Below are 21,290 nucleotides of genomic sequence, written 5' to 3' on the forward strand. Positions count from 1 at the left end.
AGCGGATTAAAATTTGTGCAAATTGATATAATTATTCAAGCGTTTTGTTTTATGTTGGTTAGGTTGATCCAAAGAAATCGAAAAAGGGGAAAAAAGGAAAGAAGGGAAAGCTGACCAAGCAAGACATCAGTATGCCATCTGGCTTCAAGTAGGTTCTATTCAGATTCACAGTTAGCAAAATCCGCTTTTTTACATGGATTTAACGCCAGCAGGCATTTGGTTTACTCTGTTTGTTGCCAACCTGAGCTAGCAAAATTCGTCTTTTGTTTGTCGATTCTTCATCATCCAGATTCGATTTTTCCCCATCAAGGAGGTGGTCGATTCATTCCTTGCCATGATTCTACACTTTTCTTCATCTTATTCTGTCCAGGACATCTTCCTCCTTTTACCTTGTCGTGCTTTACCTGTTCCTTCCATGTTTTTTAACGTTCTCGTTTTCTCTTTCCACCCACCCTCAAAATCAATGTCTTTAGGAGAAAATGTCTTTGTGCACATTCCCATACCATTGAATCAATGCAAAAAAAAGTGTAGTTAGACAGGATTGCAACAGTATCAACGTTTTAATCAGAAAAATCCGTCATTTGTAGCTTGATCTAACGTATGTACACGTTGAATCAACGTCAAAAGGGCGGGTTTTGTTAGCTTGGGTTCTAAATGAAGAACTTTTACAAGATGGGTCAACGCTTACACATGCACGAGATGGTCATACATCATTGCCGCTGGTTCCTGTCAATTTAAGTTCACCAGAGTTTTCTTGATACCGGTGTGGAATATCGTTATACCTTCATGACCTCATCACGTCTTTGTGAACTTAACTGACGTGCCATGTGGAAGCATGCTGCCAAGGTTTTGACATAGGTGTCGGATGAACATACATCATCAAAAAAATATATACTCTGAGAAAACGATGGAAACAAAAACGAAAGAATTAAATGTTTGGTTTATGTTTACGTTTTGCCATTTAATGTTTTCTTTATCACCTATGCAGTGGGCACGCTTTCAAACCGTGTCTTTTCACGTTGTGAACTATTTTCTTTAATTGCTTAATTTCAACGACTCACATTTCACGGTTTCACAAAAACAAAATGTTCATAATATAATCCCGGTGCAATTCTGCCGAACACTCACTTAATTTTGTAAAATCTTATACCTGTGCGAGCATCTCCTAGCTAAAAGCTACTGCAATGCAACTGGACAGGCTCTCGATCACACCACCCTTGATCGTTGCCATATTTATTTGTGATATGATGAATTGCATCACGAAGTGCATGTAAATGTATTCATTGATATCATGAATTAAAATCATGGTCGTTCTATTGCCACGCCCCTCCGGTTGTCTGACAGTTTTGATGCCCGTTTAAGCTACTGGCCAGCTGGCACAAGCGGTCCTTCTGCATTGAATCAACGTCCGTACGTTAGATCAATGTAACAACTACTGCTTTTGTGACTTGGCTAAAAACATTGCGTAGCTTATTTCCTCTCGAAAAACTGGATCGTACTCAAAAATCAAAATACATTTAGCTTTTTTGGACGTAAGTCTATTTAGATTGCACGCGAGCATGTAGTGTTAAGTAGCAACACCAAACTTAAATGTTGTAATAATTATTTCGAAAACACGTTTTGTTAAGCTATTTTGTCTGCTATTTATCCGTGATAGCAACATCAATTGATTTTAGTCATGGACAAAGACTTGGTTTTTCGCATCATTATATTACTTTTGCTACTACATGGCAAGTGAGATATCTGGAAAGAGCTTGTTTTTAATTGCCGCAAATAAGTGTTCTATTACAGCACTTCTATCTGCACGCACCTTTTCACGTATTCAGTCTTATTTGTTGGCTTAACTTAAAAGCTTGTTATTATTTTCTCACAGGCACGTCGGACATGTCGGGTGGGACCCCAATAAAGGTTTTGATGTGAGTACCGTATTTCTAAACTATTTTTTCAATTTTTTTTCTCTATTTGTAAAATCCAGTTGAATTTCAAAACTCTGTCAATCCTGGAAACATAGCAGCAAAATTCAGAGCAATTTGTATATTTTTTTATGTTGCTTTTGAAAACATAATAACTACTAATGCGGCTCTGTGAACCATCTGTTAAAATCCATATTTTTTATTGATCAACGTCGTGGAAGTTCAATCAATCTAAAAAAAAAGGCAGATCTGCAATCTGGGAATTTTGTTGGTTTTTGTTTAACTAAACGCGGCATCGGTGTGCAACTGAATGTAAAATGGGAACAGAGGTCGAGTGCTGTGCTTATTTTATCAATGTCAAATACCTTCGCGAATGCTATTCAACAATTTAATATTTTTAATCTTCTTTTGTCTTCGTATTGCCTTTGCTAATCCCCAATGGCCACATTGCAAAGCTCGTCTTTCGCAACCACTGTAAAATACAGTGCCACTGGTTCAGTGCAAATTGAAATCTTGAAAGGTTTGAAGAGTAGTTTTGAAAATGGATGAAGGTCTGGAAATGTATTTGATCGCAGTGTCGTCATTTGTGGAAGCTCCCGTGTGGAATTTCCTCACTGTAAGATATTTGTTTATTGAGCTGTTCGTTTCGCTTTCTTTTAGCCTTTTTTGATGGAATAAAAATTGAAATTCTGTGTTTCAGATGAACAACATGGACCCAGATGTGAAAGAGCTCTTTCAATCTGCTGGCATCACAGAAAGTGATATGCAAGACAAAGAAAAGGCTCAGTTCATTTACGATTTTATAGAGAAGAAAGGGGGCATAGAGGCCGTGAAAGAGTAAGATTTAAAATGATTCAAGTACTTTTCGTGTTTTACTATTTTTAATTTGATTTAATAGGTTGAGTTTCGCTTTTAGCAGCATGATCGTTGCTGACTTCATACTGTAAATGTATTGCTATTTTGCATTCATCAAATGCTGGCATTTGCACAACAATCTAACCTCTTAGTGTAATTTATTAAGAATCCATTTCGTTATAGTAATGGCATCTTCAGCTAGCACATGTAAAAAAAGAAAACTTGAAAAATACGTAAAACGAACAAATAAAGCAAACTCCGATGTTATCAACACGCATACAAATTCTATTTTATATAGATGGTTACATGAAATTAAAATCAAAACCTGCAAGCCTAAATCTTAAACTGGTGTTCTGCCACGATTTCCAGCAATATGTTATTGACACTGTCTGCTTTGTAAAGCGTTGAGGAGCAACGCGTTCTGCGATGGATACAGCGCTATCAAAAAACAAACATTATTATTAATATACTGGTACATAATTCAACAAATAAATGGATATAAATAACAGCTCAACAAGACGAATACAAGGAAAAACGCAATTTAGTTTACAGTCCATGCAAAAAGTTTACATTGATACTGTAAATGTAGATACAAATGTAAATTCGCTTTAAGATCCACACATAATCCATATCTAAGTAAGGTGTGACGTCGTAAGATAACTTTTCTGACGCCATGTGTGTTTCATTTAGAGCAACAAAGCAACAGAGAGCTCCTCCACCTCCACCCAACAGAGGAGGTCCTCCCCCAACTCCTCCGAACCGTGGTGGACCGCCTCCACCCCCTCAACGTGCTTCCAACTCAAGAGCTCCTCCTCCTCCGCAACGACAACAACAATCTCGAGGAGGAAAAAGCGGACCCCCTCCTCCACCTCCAAGCAGCCGGCATAGTCCAGGCGGAGGAGTGCCTCCACCTCCTCCAATGCACTCCGCATCTTCTGGTGGTGCTCCGCCTCCACCACCACCACCTCCTCCTGTATCAAATATAGGAGCACCGCCTCCTCCCCCTCAAGCTCCAACCGGACGCGGGTCTCTTATGTCGCAGATACAGCAAGGAGTAAGTGGTTCTTGTTTTAGTATGTATTATAGGGTGTCCTACTTTTAGGCGACTTTTCAGGAAAATTAGGTTCGGGTCAAATTCTGAATGGATTTTCGTCAGTCGTCACTGATTTCAAAAATGACGTTATTTTTTCATTATGACGTCATCTTGATGTGCCAGCTAGCGGATTGTTGCTATTTTGGCCTCATCACGAATATGGTAAGAGCTAGAGAGTTGGAACTTGCGCCAAAATGACCGGAATGGACGATTTCCTATTTGTTGTCAATACAATAATGAAACGCTAACTGCAACAGAAAAGGAGTTATTTTAAAAAAACATGTTTTTGCTCAATTTTGGACAAAAAAATAAGAAACACGGCAATTTTGCTTTAGTTTTGCTACAGTGATGCTTTTATTTCGATTGTTAAGTTGCTCCACCTTGTTTAGCAATTAAGTACAGTGGTAGTAGTAGTGGTACACACTCTTGAATGTCTCTTCCATGTAAATCAGATTTATTTTACACACGCAAAAAGCTTTTTGGAAGGCAAAGTGAAATGCCCTAATGCAGGGGTGACCAACCTTTTTGGCCAAAGGGCCACATGTAGTTTACGAATGGTTGCGCGGGCCACTTGAGTATTTACTGCTAATTTGTAATCTTAAAAATGACTGAAAAAAAGAGAATTTTGACACTTTAAACCCTGATTAACGTAAAGTCAATAGAGGATCCGCGTAAAGCAGATACAAAAGCATCTAATTTAGTGAAAACAATTGAATGCAGTAATATTGACGACCTTTTAAAGTACATGTAGTTCAATCAGAAATAGAAAATGTTGGGTGGAAATTCAATGTTCATGACAAAGTTGACTGTCTGATAATCTCTAATTAAAACCCTCACACCCAAATTCTAATCTTAGAAATGTGTTTGTACATTTTATGGGTTATACAAGAAGAGTGAAGTTGGTTTTAAAGTGGTTTAAGGTTTTTAGTTGAAAGCAAGCCAGCAACAAAGCGTAAAAAATGTCAAATTGGCAATTGACCCTTCTGATGTTGCCGGAACAGCGGAGTTGCGGGTCCCGTAATGTATTGTAGCCTACTCCGGTTGTCCCTAGGTTCATCTACGAAAAACTTGCTCGCACAATAACAATTTTTTTTGTAAAATTCTAGCAATAGAAAGTTTTGAACTTCTCTCGCTAAAAGCAAGAAACATTGCTGATTGACTGACTCTTGAAGCACCAGTACTATTGTGTTGAAAAGGGTGGACGTAACAATGTCGAAAATGTGATGCGTAACAATGTGCATTGTGTTACTATAAAATTAACTTGAGCAGTTGCGCACCCCATGCACTAGGGATTATAGAGTAATAGAGAAAGAAAGAAAACAATAAATGCCAATTTATCGGAATGCAAGTTCGCCATAAATTACGTTGGCGATTGAGTTGATTATTATATAATATATGTCATTTCGAAAAATACCACGCGGGTCACATGTGGCCCGCGGGCCACGGGTTGGACGCCCCTGCCCTAATGCATACGAAGATGGTAGTTTGATGAACATAATCAAGAAAATACCAAAACTTAAGCCCCAACATCTGAAAATCCGACAATATTGTAAAGTTTCATCACAGCTATAGCCGCTAATTATTCAAAAGCCAAGATCTTATGGTTTTCTGAGTACAAGAAAGAAGCTAAGATTCATCTTTTCGGAGCGACCATATGTGTCTTCTTGCTATGGCAGTTCATTTAGTGATGGATGTTCCAGGAAATTTGAAACCCCTACTTTTTTTATCGTCAAGAAAGCGTGTCCCATGCGCGTTGAATAACAGCGAGTGGTTACTTAAGATTGCTGATTTTTGGGTATTGTGTTGGGCCTCAGGATATCCCTAAACTTCAACGTATGGTTTCTGTTATTGTTTGTGTTTATTTGCCAGCATTTTTAGTCATCCATCTTAAATCTTCCGCTGCTGAAGGTCCCTCAATTGGTACTGCTTACAAGAGATTTATTACTTGCATATAAATCTGTGGATGAACCAGTATTCAACGCTGTTCTGAAACATTTCGTTAAGCATGCATCCCAATGGTTGAGCACTAAAAATGTTGCTTTAAGTTCTCCACGCTGAAGCTCCGCCTTTTGCTGCTGATGCGGCAAGACAGAAAAGTTTTCCAAGAAACGTTGATATCGAGCAGACGCTTTGAAGCGTGATTTTTTCTCCGATGAAAGTAAGATGGCGTCACGCATTGCATGTTTTTCATCTCTATCAGTGTTTTTGCGTATGATCAACGACAACAATCGAGAAACAGAGCGCTTCATTGGCAGACTGAAACGCGTTGTGAACGGCTTGATTCGAGATGACCAAGATGATTTGGCCAAAACAGACTTGCGCATTTGTACTTCTTTGCACAGTATGGTGTGATAATCCCATTGAACTGTGTTGTGTTGTTAAATGGTGGTTTTGTTTGATAGATCTTTGAACGAAATGATCAGGGTTTAAAGTTAGCTAGTATTAGTAACTGTAATATGCATGTAAAAATTAATGCTGAGGTATATAATCAATTGTAAATACAATATGCTAGACTACTACCACTGTACTTAATTGTTAAACAATGTGGCGCAACACAGCAACTTAACAAGCGAAATAAAAGCGTCACTGTAGCAAAATTGCCGTGTTTCTCATATTTTTGTCCAAAAATGAGCAAAAACATGTTTTTTCAAAATAACTCTTTTTCTGTTGCAGTTAGCGTTTCATATTGTATTGACAACAAATAGGAAATCGTCCCTTTCGGTCATTTTGGTGCAAGTTCCAAGTCTCTAGCTCTTACCATATTCGTGATAAGGCCAAAATAGCAAAAATCCGCTAGCTGGCACATCAAGATGACGTCATAATGAAAAAATAACGTCATTTTTGAAATCAGTGACGAAAATCCATTCCGAATTTGACCCGAACCTAATTTTCCTGAAAAGTCGCCTAAAAGTGGGACACCCTAATGTATTATTGAAGTCAAGAAAGATAAAAAGTGTTTAAGTATAGCGAGGAGTGCTCGAAGCTGAAGTACTTTTCGTGTCTCTCTTTAAGTCAAGCTCCTGAAGACAGTCAAGACGAAAAGGATTGCAGCTTCGAGCAATGACAAACCTTCTCGCTATATTCAAGTTCTATGCCACAAATCAACTCTTCAAAAGTGTGCTTTTAAGAAACCTGCACGACTGTACTTGTTTTTTGTCCAACAATGGTTTCAACGTAGGTTTATTTCTTCCAGCACGACTTGAAAGCGGCTTCCGATCGGCCAGCAGCCGCCTCAGCAGCCCCCTCTGGGAGAGACGCCCTATTGGAAGCCATTCGAAAAGGGAAAGGTCTTAAACCGGTGAGTTTGTTCATGACGTAAGATTGTCACCAGTATCGTTGCGTGAAGCCAAATATTAAGGTTAGGATGCCTTTGGAAGTAACGAGCATGCGAGGGTCTGTCATTTTTTCATGGGTGAGCGTTAAACAAGCCTGGTAGCCCCTGGTTTAACCTTGATGATGAACGACTCCACTAGAATGTTTTTCCATGTTACTGATTGATTCTGCACAGGTTTCAGCAAACGAAAGCGCAGAAAAACCGGCTACAACACCAACTGCAGAAGGTGGCGGCTCATTGGCCGATGCGCTTGCCTTGGCTCTGCAGAAGAGAGAGAATGCTATCCACACAGGTATGGTTAGTAGAGTGTAGTTACTTGGTCTGTTTTCGTGGAGACCTGACAAGTAACGGTTGATGGACAATTGGAAAAGTGAATGTTCAGAACCATTACAGCTGTTCATTAACATTCTAGAAATTGCACTTTTTTATGTAATTTACAAAGAAAGGCTTCCTAAATGTCTAAACTTGTTCTAAATCGCTAACGAATGATGAAAGTTACCTTTCAAAGCCACTAAAACTGACTAAGCATCGTTACTGAAGATGGAGGTTGCCGATGTTGCACGGCAACTACCGGTTTATCTTATGGTAATGCAGCTTTTGGATATTGCAGCAACGTACAAATCATTCCGTTTTTTCTTTTTTTAGATTCTGAAACTGACTCTGATCAAGATTTTGATGAGGACGAGTGGAGCGAGTAGACAAGAAGTGCAACGCCATTCAAATTTTAATTTGCGGCCGAAATAAATCGTTTCATAACCCAAGAAATCTTACTGCCCAACAAAGTGTAGTATTTTGTCCAGGTGCTGCAAGTACTGCGGCGAGATCACTTATTCTGAAGTTGTATTTAACGTAAGGCGTATCTTGTACCCGAGAGTTGGCTGTAAGAATAGACTTATTTGCGGAAACGTCTAATAATTCTGTGTTTTCCCCATTTATTATATTTTGAAAATTTTCTTTGAAACTTACTTAAAATTTACTAAACTTTTAGTTGTAGATACATTTTAATGAAATCTCCTACTGTACAGCAGTACGCCTACAGTATTGTCTTTAATTATGAAACGATGTTGAAACTCTCTTCGGAGTTCTTACGTCACGTATTGTGATGTCGTAATCCTTCCATGTACGTGCGCCAGTTCTCTCGTGCAAGCTCGGCGAAAGCTGTATCATGAATGTATTGGCATTTGTTTTCCTTCAATTTTAAACGCGATTTTGCGATCTGCCATCAATGTACTGTACATCATCTCCCAATGACAACTTTGTGCTTTTGAATGAATGTATTTTGAACTGTTTTAATCATCCAGCATTCATGTACGTTTATATGCGGATAATTCTTATTGATAGTACGGAATTTTAAAATTATATTGTGTTGCATTTTGATCATGTACTTGCAAATATGACATTTTTCCAATGATATGTACATAAACGTTTATCAAGAATGACGATAATTTGTGTCTGAGAATAATGCCTGTCGGCAGACATTCATGTTCATTGTTCATCCTCCAATCTAGCAAAATCCGTCTTCATTGACTCAACGTAAAAGAACGGATTTTTGTAGCTGTGGATTGTGCTAGCATTCGATGACTTAGCTCCAGCTATGGTTGAAGCACTGGCCAGATTCACGAGCCTCAATGCAAAGAATAAGTAGCACAGTATTTTTTATTAATCGACTAGTTTCAATATCATACTGACAATCGATGAAAACACAGGGAAACAATTGTTGGCACTATAAGATATGCAACAAATAGTTTGGCAAGAACATTTTAAACATTGAATTGTGTAATGCGGTCATAGATAATAATGCCAGTGCAAAAGCTCCGTTGGCACAGTGGAGATACATTTCATAACATAAAAAATTGGCAAAAAAAATCTGACGTAAAGCGTACATAAAACACCTTGAGATTTGTTAAGTATTAAAGACAAACGCTGTCCCTTACCAAAATAATTTCAATAACGGTTGAGCTTGTAACAAGAAAGCGACGTTTATCGTCATATAATGCCTCATCTTTGTTTATGTATGAGGTGTGGGCTGTAAAGTGAACTTTGCCGTTAATGTCTCAGTATTACGTAACAATCTCCAAGAAAATAAATATCTTAAACCTGTGGAAAACGAACACGCGTGGGTATAAATTTTAAAACTTTCAAGTCGGTGGATTACGAAATGGAAATCAGCAAAGCTTTTTAGTGACACCAGCAGTAGCAAGTCAAGTTGTAAAAGTGTGGACAAAGTTGTTCAGAAACGGAATGCGATCCGTCTTTTTGGCTTGCTCTCTTTCGCCACCTTGAGTGTGACCTCATCCGTCTTGTAATGACAAATATCTTTGTATCGAATCGAATTGTTTCGTTTGATGTTGAGATTTTGAAGCAGCCTTTCAAGTTCCAGCTAAAATGTTATAACAACGTTGAGTAACGTTGTTCTATTTCATATATTATTACGCACAGTAGACAGTGCATTTGTATTTAAAACTGATCAACAAGATGCAAATTTATTGTTTTTATTCCACAGTCGAAAGCAAAAACAATGGCGGATTTTTGTAATTTAAGATAAACGTAAAAAATCTTTTATGTTACGTAATGTTTCGTGCACGTTTTTTGAGGTGATTGCCGACTTCATTACTTGAGGCTGGATACGTGTAAATTACTGTTCATCGTGATTGGATTGGGAAATTGTACTGCATCCAGGTAACTTAGGCGACTTCTTCATAGGGGTGAGTTTTCAGTCAAGTGAGTTTCTTGCAAGAGGACAATATCCACTTCATGTTTTCGCAGAATTTTTGATAGGTATTCACATTTGCCATAGATAATTAGATTGATAGATATACCTTTAACATTGAGTGATAGGATTTGGATAATGTTATCTAATTGATTGAGCTGGTTGGTGTCTCGTTTATTTTTCGAACCTGGTGGGCTCTTTTGTTGTTCGCCAGACCGCAGGCGTTTTTATTAATAGCCACGTCCGATCTAGCATGGAATTGTTTAAGTTGTATTATTCATAGCAGTCAAATTTGCGATAACACAGCACGACATCGTGCTGACGTCTGTAATCTAGACCAGTCTCTTCCCAAGGCGACAGGACAAAAATAAGTTTAAAGCACTTGAATGTATATTATGTATTGTATATACAACGGTAGTTTAAACAATTTGCGCTGCAGTGTGTCTTGACCGCTATCCAGTGTCTCGCGAGCCGGCAGTTGGAAACTGCTGATCTGACAAGCTACTGCCAGTTGCACTGCTTACTTGTCAAAGAGGAAATAAGTAGCCTGCCAAAGTAATTTTTGAATGATATTTTGCACACGTTCACTCAATACGTGCATCCTTCAGTCCGAAGTGGCTGCCGCTTAAGTAAATAAGAACCTAAGTCCTGTTATGGGCTGCATTATGAAACAGTCCACTTCGACACCTCTCAAAGTGTACTGACCAACGCAAGTGGCTGTGTTGATCAGATTTTCCATTAAAAAAAAGAATTTTCGTTTGGTAACAAAACAAGCTTACCCAACTTGGCGGATGTTTTAGTCTCTGCAGGGCACGTTTAAGCTGGTTTATCTTCAAGCCTTCCTTTTTCGGATCGAGAGATTGAAAGAAATCGCTTAATTTCATTCGATTTTTTTCCAAGATTTGACGCAGAAACACGGTACCATATTGTATTGCACTTTCCTGCAAGTTTTGAAATTAAAATCACTGACAAAGAAACCTTCATATCTGACTGCAAACATTCAACGTTATTATCTCGTGGATCAATGAAAAAAATGCAAGCTCAGTTAAAAAAAAACGTATATACTGAAAAAAGATTTTCTGACATGGATTCAGTTTATTTTTGTTCCTAACCACTATTCCAAACCAACACTTGCCATAATGGTGTGCCGTACAGCGGCCTAAGAAAAAGGAGATTTGACAAAAAATGACATGACAAAAAGCATGCTCAAGATCGAAATAAGATTAGGGAACGTTCAAATATTACGTAACGCTTTTTTCCCGAATTTTTGACCCCCCCCTCCCCCATGTAACGCCAACGTAACGCTTTTTTCAATCCCCCCCCTCCCCCATGTAACGCTTTTTCACTACAAATTCAGCACAAAAAACTACCATTCCGTACTCGAAAGCGTTACGTAACGTTTTGCTTGAACCCCCTCCCCCCCCGATGTGACGCTAACGTAACGCTTTGCATAAACCCCCCCCCTCCCCCTCGAAGGCGTTACGTAATATTTGAACGTTCCCTAAAGGGAATTCTGCACGATTGCAACACCTGCTTACAATGCAATTGCATTATTGGAAATTTGTAGGTTTTGTGGAAATTAAAACCGAGCAATTCAACAGACTCACATTTAGTTCATCTTCTCTTTGACCTTCAAAGAAGACGGAGACAGAACGGAAAGATGTCAGTTGCCGGATCATGCTCGCCACATCAGCCGCAAGCACCACTTCCTTGATGCTCAAGTCAATTAATTTATCCGTCCCCTCCATGTGCTTTATGAACGCCTGAGACAATATAAAGATGTGATGCTTTTTGGTCTAAGCAGCATCAATCACTTGGCCATAAAGAAAAGATTACGACAGTTTTGAAAGGTTATTTTTAAAGAGATTTTGTGAGAAGCTTCCACAAAGGTTAAGTGCAGTTGGCTGCTGCTTTCCTTGCACTTGCAAAACTTTTAACATGCAACAGACTTTCAACTCTAAGGTTTGGTTTGAGATCTCATTAGTTACACAAAGACAGAATCTTGTTTGAAATTCATTTGGACCCGTACGTCAACTGTTTACAGATTTTCTTTTTAACACTTTTGGAACTTTAAACCACGTAAGACCAAGTTGCGTGGCAGAGCAGAATATTGCGAGCACAGCTCGAGCAAATTATAAGAAAACAGTTAGCGACAAACCTCCACAAAAGTATGTGAAGGTCAAATAACTTACAATAACCCCTTTTCTTCCCAAGGGATTTCTGTCCAAAATAAGCGACCTGAGACAACAATTCGATTTCTTCCCTTTCTTACTACGACTTCCGCATATGCCTGAGGCCAAGCGCTCAACTCCAAACGGTCCGATATGATTGACAGCCAAAGAAAGTTGTTTCAGGGTTGTGTTATGACGTAGTGGTTTGCCAAACAAAGCAGCACCTTCGTCCCCCACGCCATTGTACGACAAGTCCAGGCTGCTTAATGTAGTGTTGACCTGCAAGAAGCCGTTTTAAGCTCGTGTGTGTCACCAGTTTTACGGATGTGTTCGGCAGTCGATCGAATAATGTAGCAAGGATGGTGATAAACAATGCGTTTCAACCTTTTGGCTGCTTCATAGCTCAGTTGGTTAAACGCCTGAATGTAGGAACGAAGAAACCGCAAGATCACTCGGCGCTGGTTCGACTCTCGGGATGTGCGCTTGAGCAACGCATTTCAGGGAATGCTCTCCATTCAGCGGCACCTAATGGATGGAATAATTCACAGACAACAACACTTCAACAATCGGAAACTCATTCTGTCAAACTCCGTGACCGGGCCTGCGTCAGTGGTTCAAATCATCCACAAGTATGGGAAACTGCTCAGATTAAGCTCTGAAACGAAACTTTCTCAGTCAGAGGATAAATATTGCCACAAACATAAGACAGAATCATATCAACAGCAACAATAAAAATATTAACAAAATACTTTCATTCAGCGACAAGTGACAGTGCTTGAATTTGATGTAATGTGAATGCCTGCTCAAGATCACGCGGCGCTGGTTCGACTCTCGGGGTGTGCGCTTGAGCAACGCATTTCAGGATTGCTCTCCATTCTGCGGCATCTAGTGAATAGAATAATTACCCGGCAACAACACTTCAACAATCGGCAAACTTCACTCTGCCAATCTGGGTAACCGGCCCTGCGTCAAGAGCCTCCACAAGTATGCGAAACTAGCCCACCAGGAATAACCTATCAAGGCTTTGTCCGAGGATAAAGATTCAAAACCAAGCCTAACCTCTAGCGTTAAAGACAGTGAATAGAGTGGCAGAGCTAAATCAAACTGGTCATTGGGACAAGCACAATCACTAAAGTGTATCACCTTCATCGCTTTCCCGAGCGCGCTAGCGGATAACTTTCCCAGAGAGTTCCAAGAAAGATTCAAGCTAGTCAGCGCGTCGTTGTCCATCAAAGCCGCACCAAATGACTGGCCTGGAAATAGTGAAAGAACAGAAAATCTTAATAGGGGTTCACGTGACAGGGCCTTTCGTTATGTAGAGTTGCGCTATCTTTCCATTTTGTTTCAAAGAAGCCTGGACTTCACTTTTAAAAAAATTTTAATTAAATTTATCATTCAATTAAATTCTTCATTTAAAAAAGATTTTCATGTTATTTCGCATGAAAACTGAAAAGTTTTCACTTTCGACATTGAAAAATTCAAAAAAGGTTTTGTACTTCTCTCTTACTAGCCAGTAAAAGTTCCTTTTTACCGTCGTCTAAATGTCGATGATGTAACAATGTAAAAAGACTGCTTAGTGCTTATGCTGGATGTCTATCGATGGAACGTTTAATTGTTTCCTAACTAAATAGTTACTCACCCGCCATGTCAGAGAATTTATTCTGGCTGACATTTAAAGTGCGCAAGGTTTTGTGGCAACGAAGGACTTCTGACAAGAGTAGAGCTTCCTGTGAGAAATGGAAGATAAGAAAAAAAAACGAAATAGAAAATTAAAAAAATGGAAAACCAACAAATTGTGCCTACTTATGCTGACCGGAGGTACATACCTGGTCACCAAGCCTGTTCTGGCTGATAGACATGTGAGTCAGGGAGGAATTTTCTCTCAGCATATCAGCTACGTTGCTTCCTGCAGCACCTTTCAAGCAGTTGTTGCTTAAGTCTAGCATTCGTATTGTGTTGTTTTTCCTGGAAGTGAAATGTGCAAATCAGTGATAGTCGATTTTAGTCAAAAGAAATCTAAAGCCAGAAACATTAATTGAATAACGCATTAACAAATGCGTGTGACGAAGACTTTAAATACTGGACACAACCACTTAGTGATACTTTCTTAATAACTTTACTTCATGGAATGACAAACATATAATTTTGAGCAATAAAGCGCTGTAGACACTGGTGTCTCTCAACCTCTGTTCCCGTTTCTTTTTTGACGTTACAAAGAAGTATAAGTCATACAAGAATGCGCTAAGTAGGATGAAAGCGGACAATTTAACATACCAAGTAGACAAATGAAATCAAAAAGGTTCGATAACTTGAATAATTTATTGATGAGGCTTTTGCCACCGTAAAAGTGGCATCTAAAGTATCTTGATCAACCAGAAAATAAGTATTTGAATAAATGCTGAAGAAACCACCTTTACGGTGGAGAGAGCTTTGTCAATTACATTAGATTAGAGCTTCTCAAACTGTGTGCCACAAGACAGTTGTAAGTGTGCCGCGAGAAGCATTTGGCATTTGAGAAGGCATTTGATAAGCATTTGAATGCTGCAGCCGTATTAGTTTGTTTAGAAGAGAGCATTTGGCTTCATGTTACTGTAGGCTACTACAAATTGCTGACAATTAACTGCGTAAATCGCTGGACCAGCGGATGTTTGTAAAAAAATAGGTGCCTCAAAAAAGTTTAAACCAGTGCGTCGACAGTATGGCGACAAACGTCAATTCACGTGGACAGGAGTTTCCACCTTGTCATCACTGCTCCCACTGCAGTGAAAGTAAGTGATTTTACTGGCATGCATTGATTAAAATACAGCTGCAGTAGCTTGTATCAGGTATAGTTTGTTCAACGCAGCAGCTTCGACCTAAACGTTGATGAAAAACAATATTCTTCCAAAAACAAAGACGTTGAAAGGCGATGTGTCTCGGTAGAGCCCGAAATTCTTTGGTGTTCGTACATCAAAAAAGTTTGAAAACCGCTGCATTAGATAAGTTATCGAACTTGGCTGATTTTTTTGCTTGATGTATAAAATATACTGTAATTTTAATTGAATCTAGTGACCTAAATGTGCACAATCATTCAATCGCACATATTTCCTACCAAGGCTATTCAAAACAAAGGCGTTCACACCTTTAATCGGATTAATATTTCGCCTCTTGTTTTAAAACACCTTGACTACAATAATCCCACCTTAATTAGGAAGAAATTAATTCACGTATCCATTTTGCACCATTGGCCACTGATTCAATTAATCGAGCTTGAAATAATAGTTTTTAAATGGAAAGAAAACCGAAAAGAAAAGCGGCCCATGGAAAACAAAGCCGAAGCGTCTGTGACACGTTCTTCGACGTTTATGAGACCAAATAGCGGAGCAATTGTTTTCATAAGCATATTGTGTTGATGATTGTGAACAAAGTAAATAAAAGGCATTGTCTGCGCTTGCCATGGTATCAAGGAAAGGTGAAATCCTGGATAGGTAACCACAAATTAGGTGGGATAGTTGTCATTGTTTGGACAAAGGATGCTGTTTTCCATAGACAATTAAGCGTGATTTCAACAAACAATGCCTTGAGGTGGCAGATTTATTACAAAAATCCATTACATTATGTATTTGTGTACCGGGACTGATTTATAGATGTTCTTGTGTAACAAAGCAAATCATTGTAATTAATGCGATTTCTATAATTCGTTTCTATGACAAGTTTTGGTATCAGCTCTCTGCGTGGGTCAACGATTGCCACATGAAAGGTTGCTTGCACTAAGCAATCACTAAAATGCACGCAGTTATTAATCCCTTCCCAGCAAATACAAACGATTCTTTGTACATCGTTACAACGTCTGGAGACCGAAAAAGTACAACTATATACAGTTTACTGAGTCTCCTGTGACCCTTTCAGTTTTGACTTGATTTTTTTTTACGATATGGTAAAGAATAAAATGATGAAACGCAGTAGAAAAGCGACGGTGGAGAAAAAGTGGTCACCAGTATTCCACAACTGGTGATTTAAAACCTGAGTCGCTTGATGGTAAATGTGTATGGTGCTTGTTAGTTCAAATAAATTATATTATTTATGAATGAACCACTGTTATCTGCATTATCATCAGCAAATTGACGGCATTTGTTTCTTTTCCTGGTATAACCTACACTTGATTTTTACGATATTGGGAATATTTTGGTTGTAAACCTTGGGCCTTTTACACCACAAGAATATTTGTTTTGTGATGGCGGTCAAGAAAAATTTAGTGTACGCATGTATAAGAAAAGACAATTTCTAAATTCTAGAACATGTTAGTGACGTAATGTGCTAGAGAAAAAAAATTAGAAGCGGATTCGATATCATTGCAACAGAGTGCAAAAGCACGTGCATTCGTGCAACCATAAGTCGCTTAGCAGCAAAAATAAATGCAATCTCGGTTGGATGGAAATAATTTTATTGCTACTGTAGGATACCTTATATGAAAAGACACGGCAAAATATTTCTAAAATCTTACGGTGTAGACAAATCTAAAATCAGCTTTATATTCAGTGCCAAAACACCTAAATCACCAAATACACATTTAGCCTTGTAAAAGCAATTTGTTTGCCACACTGAGTAGTTTTGTTAGACCTTTTTGGACGTGTGTACTAGTGATGTCAACCGCGCCGATACCGCGCGAAATTTTGATTGTTGAAACCGCGCAGAAAAAATCTAAGGATGTGATAAAAACAGTAAAACAAAATTATTTCTAGCAGTATCATTTTTTCAATTTTTATTTTTTGCCTGGAAACGCCGCTATTTCTGTCATGATGCAAAGTTTGCAAGTGTTGTGTGAAAGGTTTCAGTTGGTACCGGTATTCAATATTATTTCATTCAAACTTGCCATGCGCTTGTGCAAGTTCTCTGCATTGTTTTCAGATTTTTTCGCGGAGCGTGTGCGAGCAGATATTCGCAGTACGGTGAGGGCAGCGGACAGAATTTTCCTGCACGTGACATCACTAGTTAGTGTGTACAATACATTGCGAGAAATACTTTTTTTGTGAAAATAATGTGAGATCAAATAGCCTAAGTATATAATTAAGTACCGGTATACTCACTTCAGCATGCTCAGTATGCTCTCTGCTCCTTGGTCATCAATCGAATTTGCGGACAAGTTTAACTTTTCGACTAATGTATTTTCAACCAATGCACCAGCCAATGCAAATGTGTCCTTGCTGTTCAAGTTTCTGAAAGACATTTTGAATCTTTCAGACTCCATTAAGTTAAATTATTACAATTGAAACGTTTAAACACAATAAAAACACACAAAGTTAAAGTTTTGCCAGGAAATCTTGCGCTTTTGAAAGAATGTTGAGTTTCAATCTGACGTTTGCAGCATTGGATAAATATCATTAAAATGAGTCAAAAAAGATGACATACCTGTGTTTGAGGGTGAAGTTGGGGCATTCCTTGGACAACTTCTTTATGACTTGTTTAGCTGGAGCAATACCTGAAATGCACAGCAAAAACTGATTCATTAAATACAGAATTATAATACAGATAAATTAATACGAATTTTAATAAATTGCAAACTCAGTTTATGTTCGTGGTAAACGAAAAAGAATGCGTCAAAGTTCTACATAAAATGTTCAAAATAACTTATATTGATGCAGAGGCGTTTACCATTAAATAGCAACTAGCACAATTTTTAAAAGTGTATGAATTGAATTGGAATTCTTCTGAAGTAACAAGACAAAGAGGTTTGAAATTCTTCTCTTTGAAAATACTCCAAATTTACACTAGTATTCAGGAAAAAACGTAATATCAACGACAAAAGACCTGAGCATCAGAACCATTAAGTTACACCTTTGAAATTTCGAGGTATATAATTATATAATGCTTAAGTTTTGTGCTTTAATGGTCAAAGTATCTTCTTGTGAAAAAGTTTCTTTTGCAAAAGGATTGATTCATGGTCACACTAATGCAGTGGTGCTCAAACTTTTTGTCTTGGCATACCCCTTTTAGTGCCCTCAAAGCGGTTGCAGACCCCCCCCCAAAAAAAATTATCTAAAATTTTAGTAGCCAATAACGTGTTTCCTACAGAAAACTAATGTTTCATAAGTTTCCAAGTGACGCACATAATAGAATTTGCTGATTTGAGGTTTTTCTTTAAATTCTATTGAAAGTTAATGAATTTTTGCGATCTTTACAAAGAATTTCTCCCTCTTTTTCATTTGTATTTCATTGCAATCAAGTCAATATTTCATTCAATGTTTCATTGCAATCAGTCGTAGCAAAACTGTGAGACGTGAGTGCTAATAGAATGCTGACTAACGTTTGCAAAATTTCTAAATTAAGCTTTAATCAACAATCTGCTGTCTCAAAAAAATTAAGTTGGACTTACATTATTAGATAGCCTTATAAAAAAAAATTAAGTTTTTTAAATGAATTTTGAACCTTTGTGAGACGCCCTTTGAAACTTCAAACAACGTACGACTACGAGGGCGTCGCGTCGCACAGACTGAGAATAAATGTAATGCACAGATAAAACGTAAACAGTTTTAATATGTGGTAGTTTATCAATAATGCTGAAAATTCAAGAACTTTCACAGACCCCCAGTTGAAAACCGCTACACTAATGGATACAGTATATATAGTTCAATAGGCCTACCGTATATATAGGTAGTTTGCTTTAGCTTTGAGAAACTTTAATGTCCTTTTACTTAACGACCACATCATAATTTTTCCCAACTCCCTTTAAGACTTATATAACTACTGTAGTTCTTCAACTTAAGCTTTCAATGGTAGCATAATGGTGAAAGACTTCTTTGCGATCTTTGCACACCAAAAATATAAATTTACAATATAACAATATTTCACCTTTACTTTCACATATTTTTCTGTATCGACAAACTCCAGTTCGATCTTCAGCTTCTAGATTGAATTTTACAAAATTATCTTCTAAATCTGTGTCATATTCATCAGAATCTGGGTCTAAACCATTCAAGAAGTCATCAAACGTCAATGCAGACTCTGGCCTTGCCATTGTGGATTCACGACTTGCAAGTCGCTCACGCACCCATGCCCAATCAGTGAATGCCGTAGTCGATCCTGTAAAAATAGTTGTTTTATTGTTTATATATACATTACATATATATCACGATATTATTGAGGCATTTTTGTTACAGTTAAAGTTGAAAAAGTTAAATTTAATGTACATTAAATACTAGTTTGAATGGGTCTGCTACTATTCGATGAGTCCGATTCGGTGAGAGCCTTTTTCGGTGAGAGCCCTATTCGGTGATTTTTTTTTGAAAATTATCGGGTACCGTAGCCTAATTAAAACCCCTAACCCCTAACTCCAAACCCAAAAACCCAAACCCCTAAAAAACCCCAAAACTCCCAAAAACCCCCAAACCCCTATCCCCATAATAGGCAAGGATAATTAGGCTACGGCGCGCAATAATTTAAAAAAAAAACTCACCGAATAGGGCTCTCACCGAAAAAGGCTCTCACCGAATAGGACTCTCACCGAATCGGACTCACCGAATCGGGCCATTCCGAGTTTGAATATGGTTGGTTGGTATTGAATCTTTATCCTCGGACTGACAAAGCCTTGATTGGTTATTCTTGGTAGTTTCGCATACTTGTAGAGGCTCTTGACGCAGGGCCGCTTACCGAGATTGGCAGAGTGAAGTTTGCCGATTGTTAAAAGTGTTGTTGCCGGGGAATTATTGTACTCGCTGATGCCGCTGAATGGAGATTGGAGAGCAGTCCTAAAATGCGTTGCTCAAGCGCACACCCCGAGAATAGAAGCAGCGCCATGTGATCTTGGGCCGGGCGCGTAACCACTGAGTTAGCGGGGCGAACACCTGATCTTCATTACTTTCGCTCACTTGACACGCAAAAATAAACAAAAGAAAAAAGCCTAGTGAAACATTGCACAGCAGAAAATAGTACATTTGCGTTAGTGTAGAGGTTTTTCGACTCATGCCCAGAGCATTGTGACGCAAGAAGCCACATGACCTGTTTCGGTGGAAGTTAATCAGTTATGCGGCGTGTCAAGCAGCTACATGGCGCTTTAACTCTTCAAGCGCACGTTGTTGCTGTGATGAAAGCCTTTCAGAGTGACTTCGCTGAATTTTTAAAAAGCCTTCTAAACCATAGCTATAGTTCTCAAATGGTGAAGAATTATCAAGATAAAATGAGTAAGTATGACGATCGACGATTCGACGTTAAAACTGGTGTGTCCACCGAGATAGCTGGTCAGACCGGACACGTTAGTCCGTCATCAACAAAAACGAATTTGGAGGCCTGTAATATAATAGATATGTAGAAATACCAAGTTGTTTATCATACGTGGAGTTTCACTTGGGTGCTTGTAAAAAGAATCCGGAGATTTATAGTCAGAAGTAAATGAGTCAGTGTTTGCATACGATCCATATGACATGGTACTTCTTGGTGTATCGCCAGCCTGCAGTTCTTCTACTGTCAACGCTTGTTGGTTGTGAGGGGATTTTATGTCCAAAGGCTCGGCAGTTTCACTGTGTTGGCTTGCACTGATCACCACGATCTTGGGAGGATCTTTGTACATGACAAATGCATCATTTTTTCGAAAACCAAGATCAGGAGGAGCAGAAACTACTTCGGGTCTGAGGGTAAGAGCTGCTGCGTGTTGTCTTTTGTGCAGCCTTCGGTTCATATTTTGGGATTTGATGAGGCGTTGATAACGAGGGTCGTCCTGCATTAACACACGCTGTTGATCAAGAACAGTCTTTTTGGCTGCTCTACTCAACCCAGCAATAGCACGTGGTGAAATAAAATCTCCCAAGTTGCTACCCGACAATGTGGGATTCAATGAGGAGGATGAATCTTTTATACCAATGTCACTGATGCAAGATTTCTTGTGACTGTCACAATCATCTTTCAATCTCCAAATGTTTATGTCAGTTTTAGAGGTAACCCCACTACCAAAAGCCACAGAGGGTCTTTTAGCCATTCTCCTCATCAGCAGTTATGTAAATGATACATACAAACTCTGCAAATATAATACATCCCATATAACATATAATTACACAGGTAATTATACAGTTGTCATTTGTCAGCTGTCATCTACACTTTTGCTATGCTTGGAATGTATTGTTTTCAATGTGATGAGAAACAAAAACAAATTGAACTTATATACTGTAATCTGTATGCTTTAATAATTTAAAACCCAATTGATTCAAGCAGATAAAAGAGAACATATAAAGGAAATCCTGCTATG

General features: G+C 38.5%; 2 protein-coding genes across 3 annotated transcripts in view; one reads left to right on the top strand and one right to left on the bottom strand.

Moving 5' to 3' along the window:
* The window catches only part of LOC145766324 (actin nucleation-promoting factor WASL-like), a 30,414-nt gene extending 21,577 nt beyond the window's left edge, over positions 1-8,837 (top strand). For both annotated transcript variants that reach the window (XM_082578010.1, XM_082578011.1), the window contains 7 exons: positions 63-148; positions 1,874-1,916; positions 2,614-2,750; positions 3,459-3,822; positions 7,055-7,159; positions 7,370-7,487; positions 7,841-8,837. In XM_082578010.1, the coding sequence (XP_082434136.1) occupies positions 63-148; positions 1,874-1,916; positions 2,614-2,750; positions 3,459-3,822; positions 7,055-7,159; positions 7,370-7,487; positions 7,841-7,893 (906 nt within the window). In that variant the 3' untranslated portion in view covers positions 7,894-8,837. The remainder of the gene's footprint in view (positions 1-62; positions 149-1,873; positions 1,917-2,613; positions 2,751-3,458; positions 3,823-7,054; positions 7,160-7,369; positions 7,488-7,840) is intronic.
* A 580-nt stretch (positions 8,838-9,417) lies between these two features.
* LOC145766323 (uncharacterized) lies at positions 9,418-21,054 on the bottom strand. Its single transcript, XM_082578009.1, has 11 exons — positions 20,384-21,054; positions 18,905-19,135; positions 17,465-17,534; positions 17,143-17,271; positions 13,903-14,041; positions 13,716-13,803; positions 13,220-13,329; positions 12,098-12,355; positions 11,513-11,668; positions 10,685-10,846; positions 9,418-9,575 (listed from the first exon to the last, which is right to left on the bottom strand). The coding sequence occupies exons 1-11, from the start codon at positions 21,030-21,032 to the stop codon at positions 9,426-9,428; spliced, it is 2,142 nt and encodes a 713-aa protein (XP_082434135.1). The 5' UTR covers positions 21,033-21,054; the 3' UTR covers positions 9,418-9,425.
* Between the last annotated feature and the right edge of the window lie 236 nt (positions 21,055-21,290).

The sequence above is a fragment of the Aplidium turbinatum genome, chromosome 3 (genome assembly GCF_918807975.1).
Source record: "Aplidium turbinatum chromosome 3, kaAplTurb1.1, whole genome shotgun sequence".
Classification (NCBI taxonomy): domain Eukaryota; kingdom Metazoa; phylum Chordata; class Ascidiacea; order Aplousobranchia; family Polyclinidae; genus Aplidium; species Aplidium turbinatum.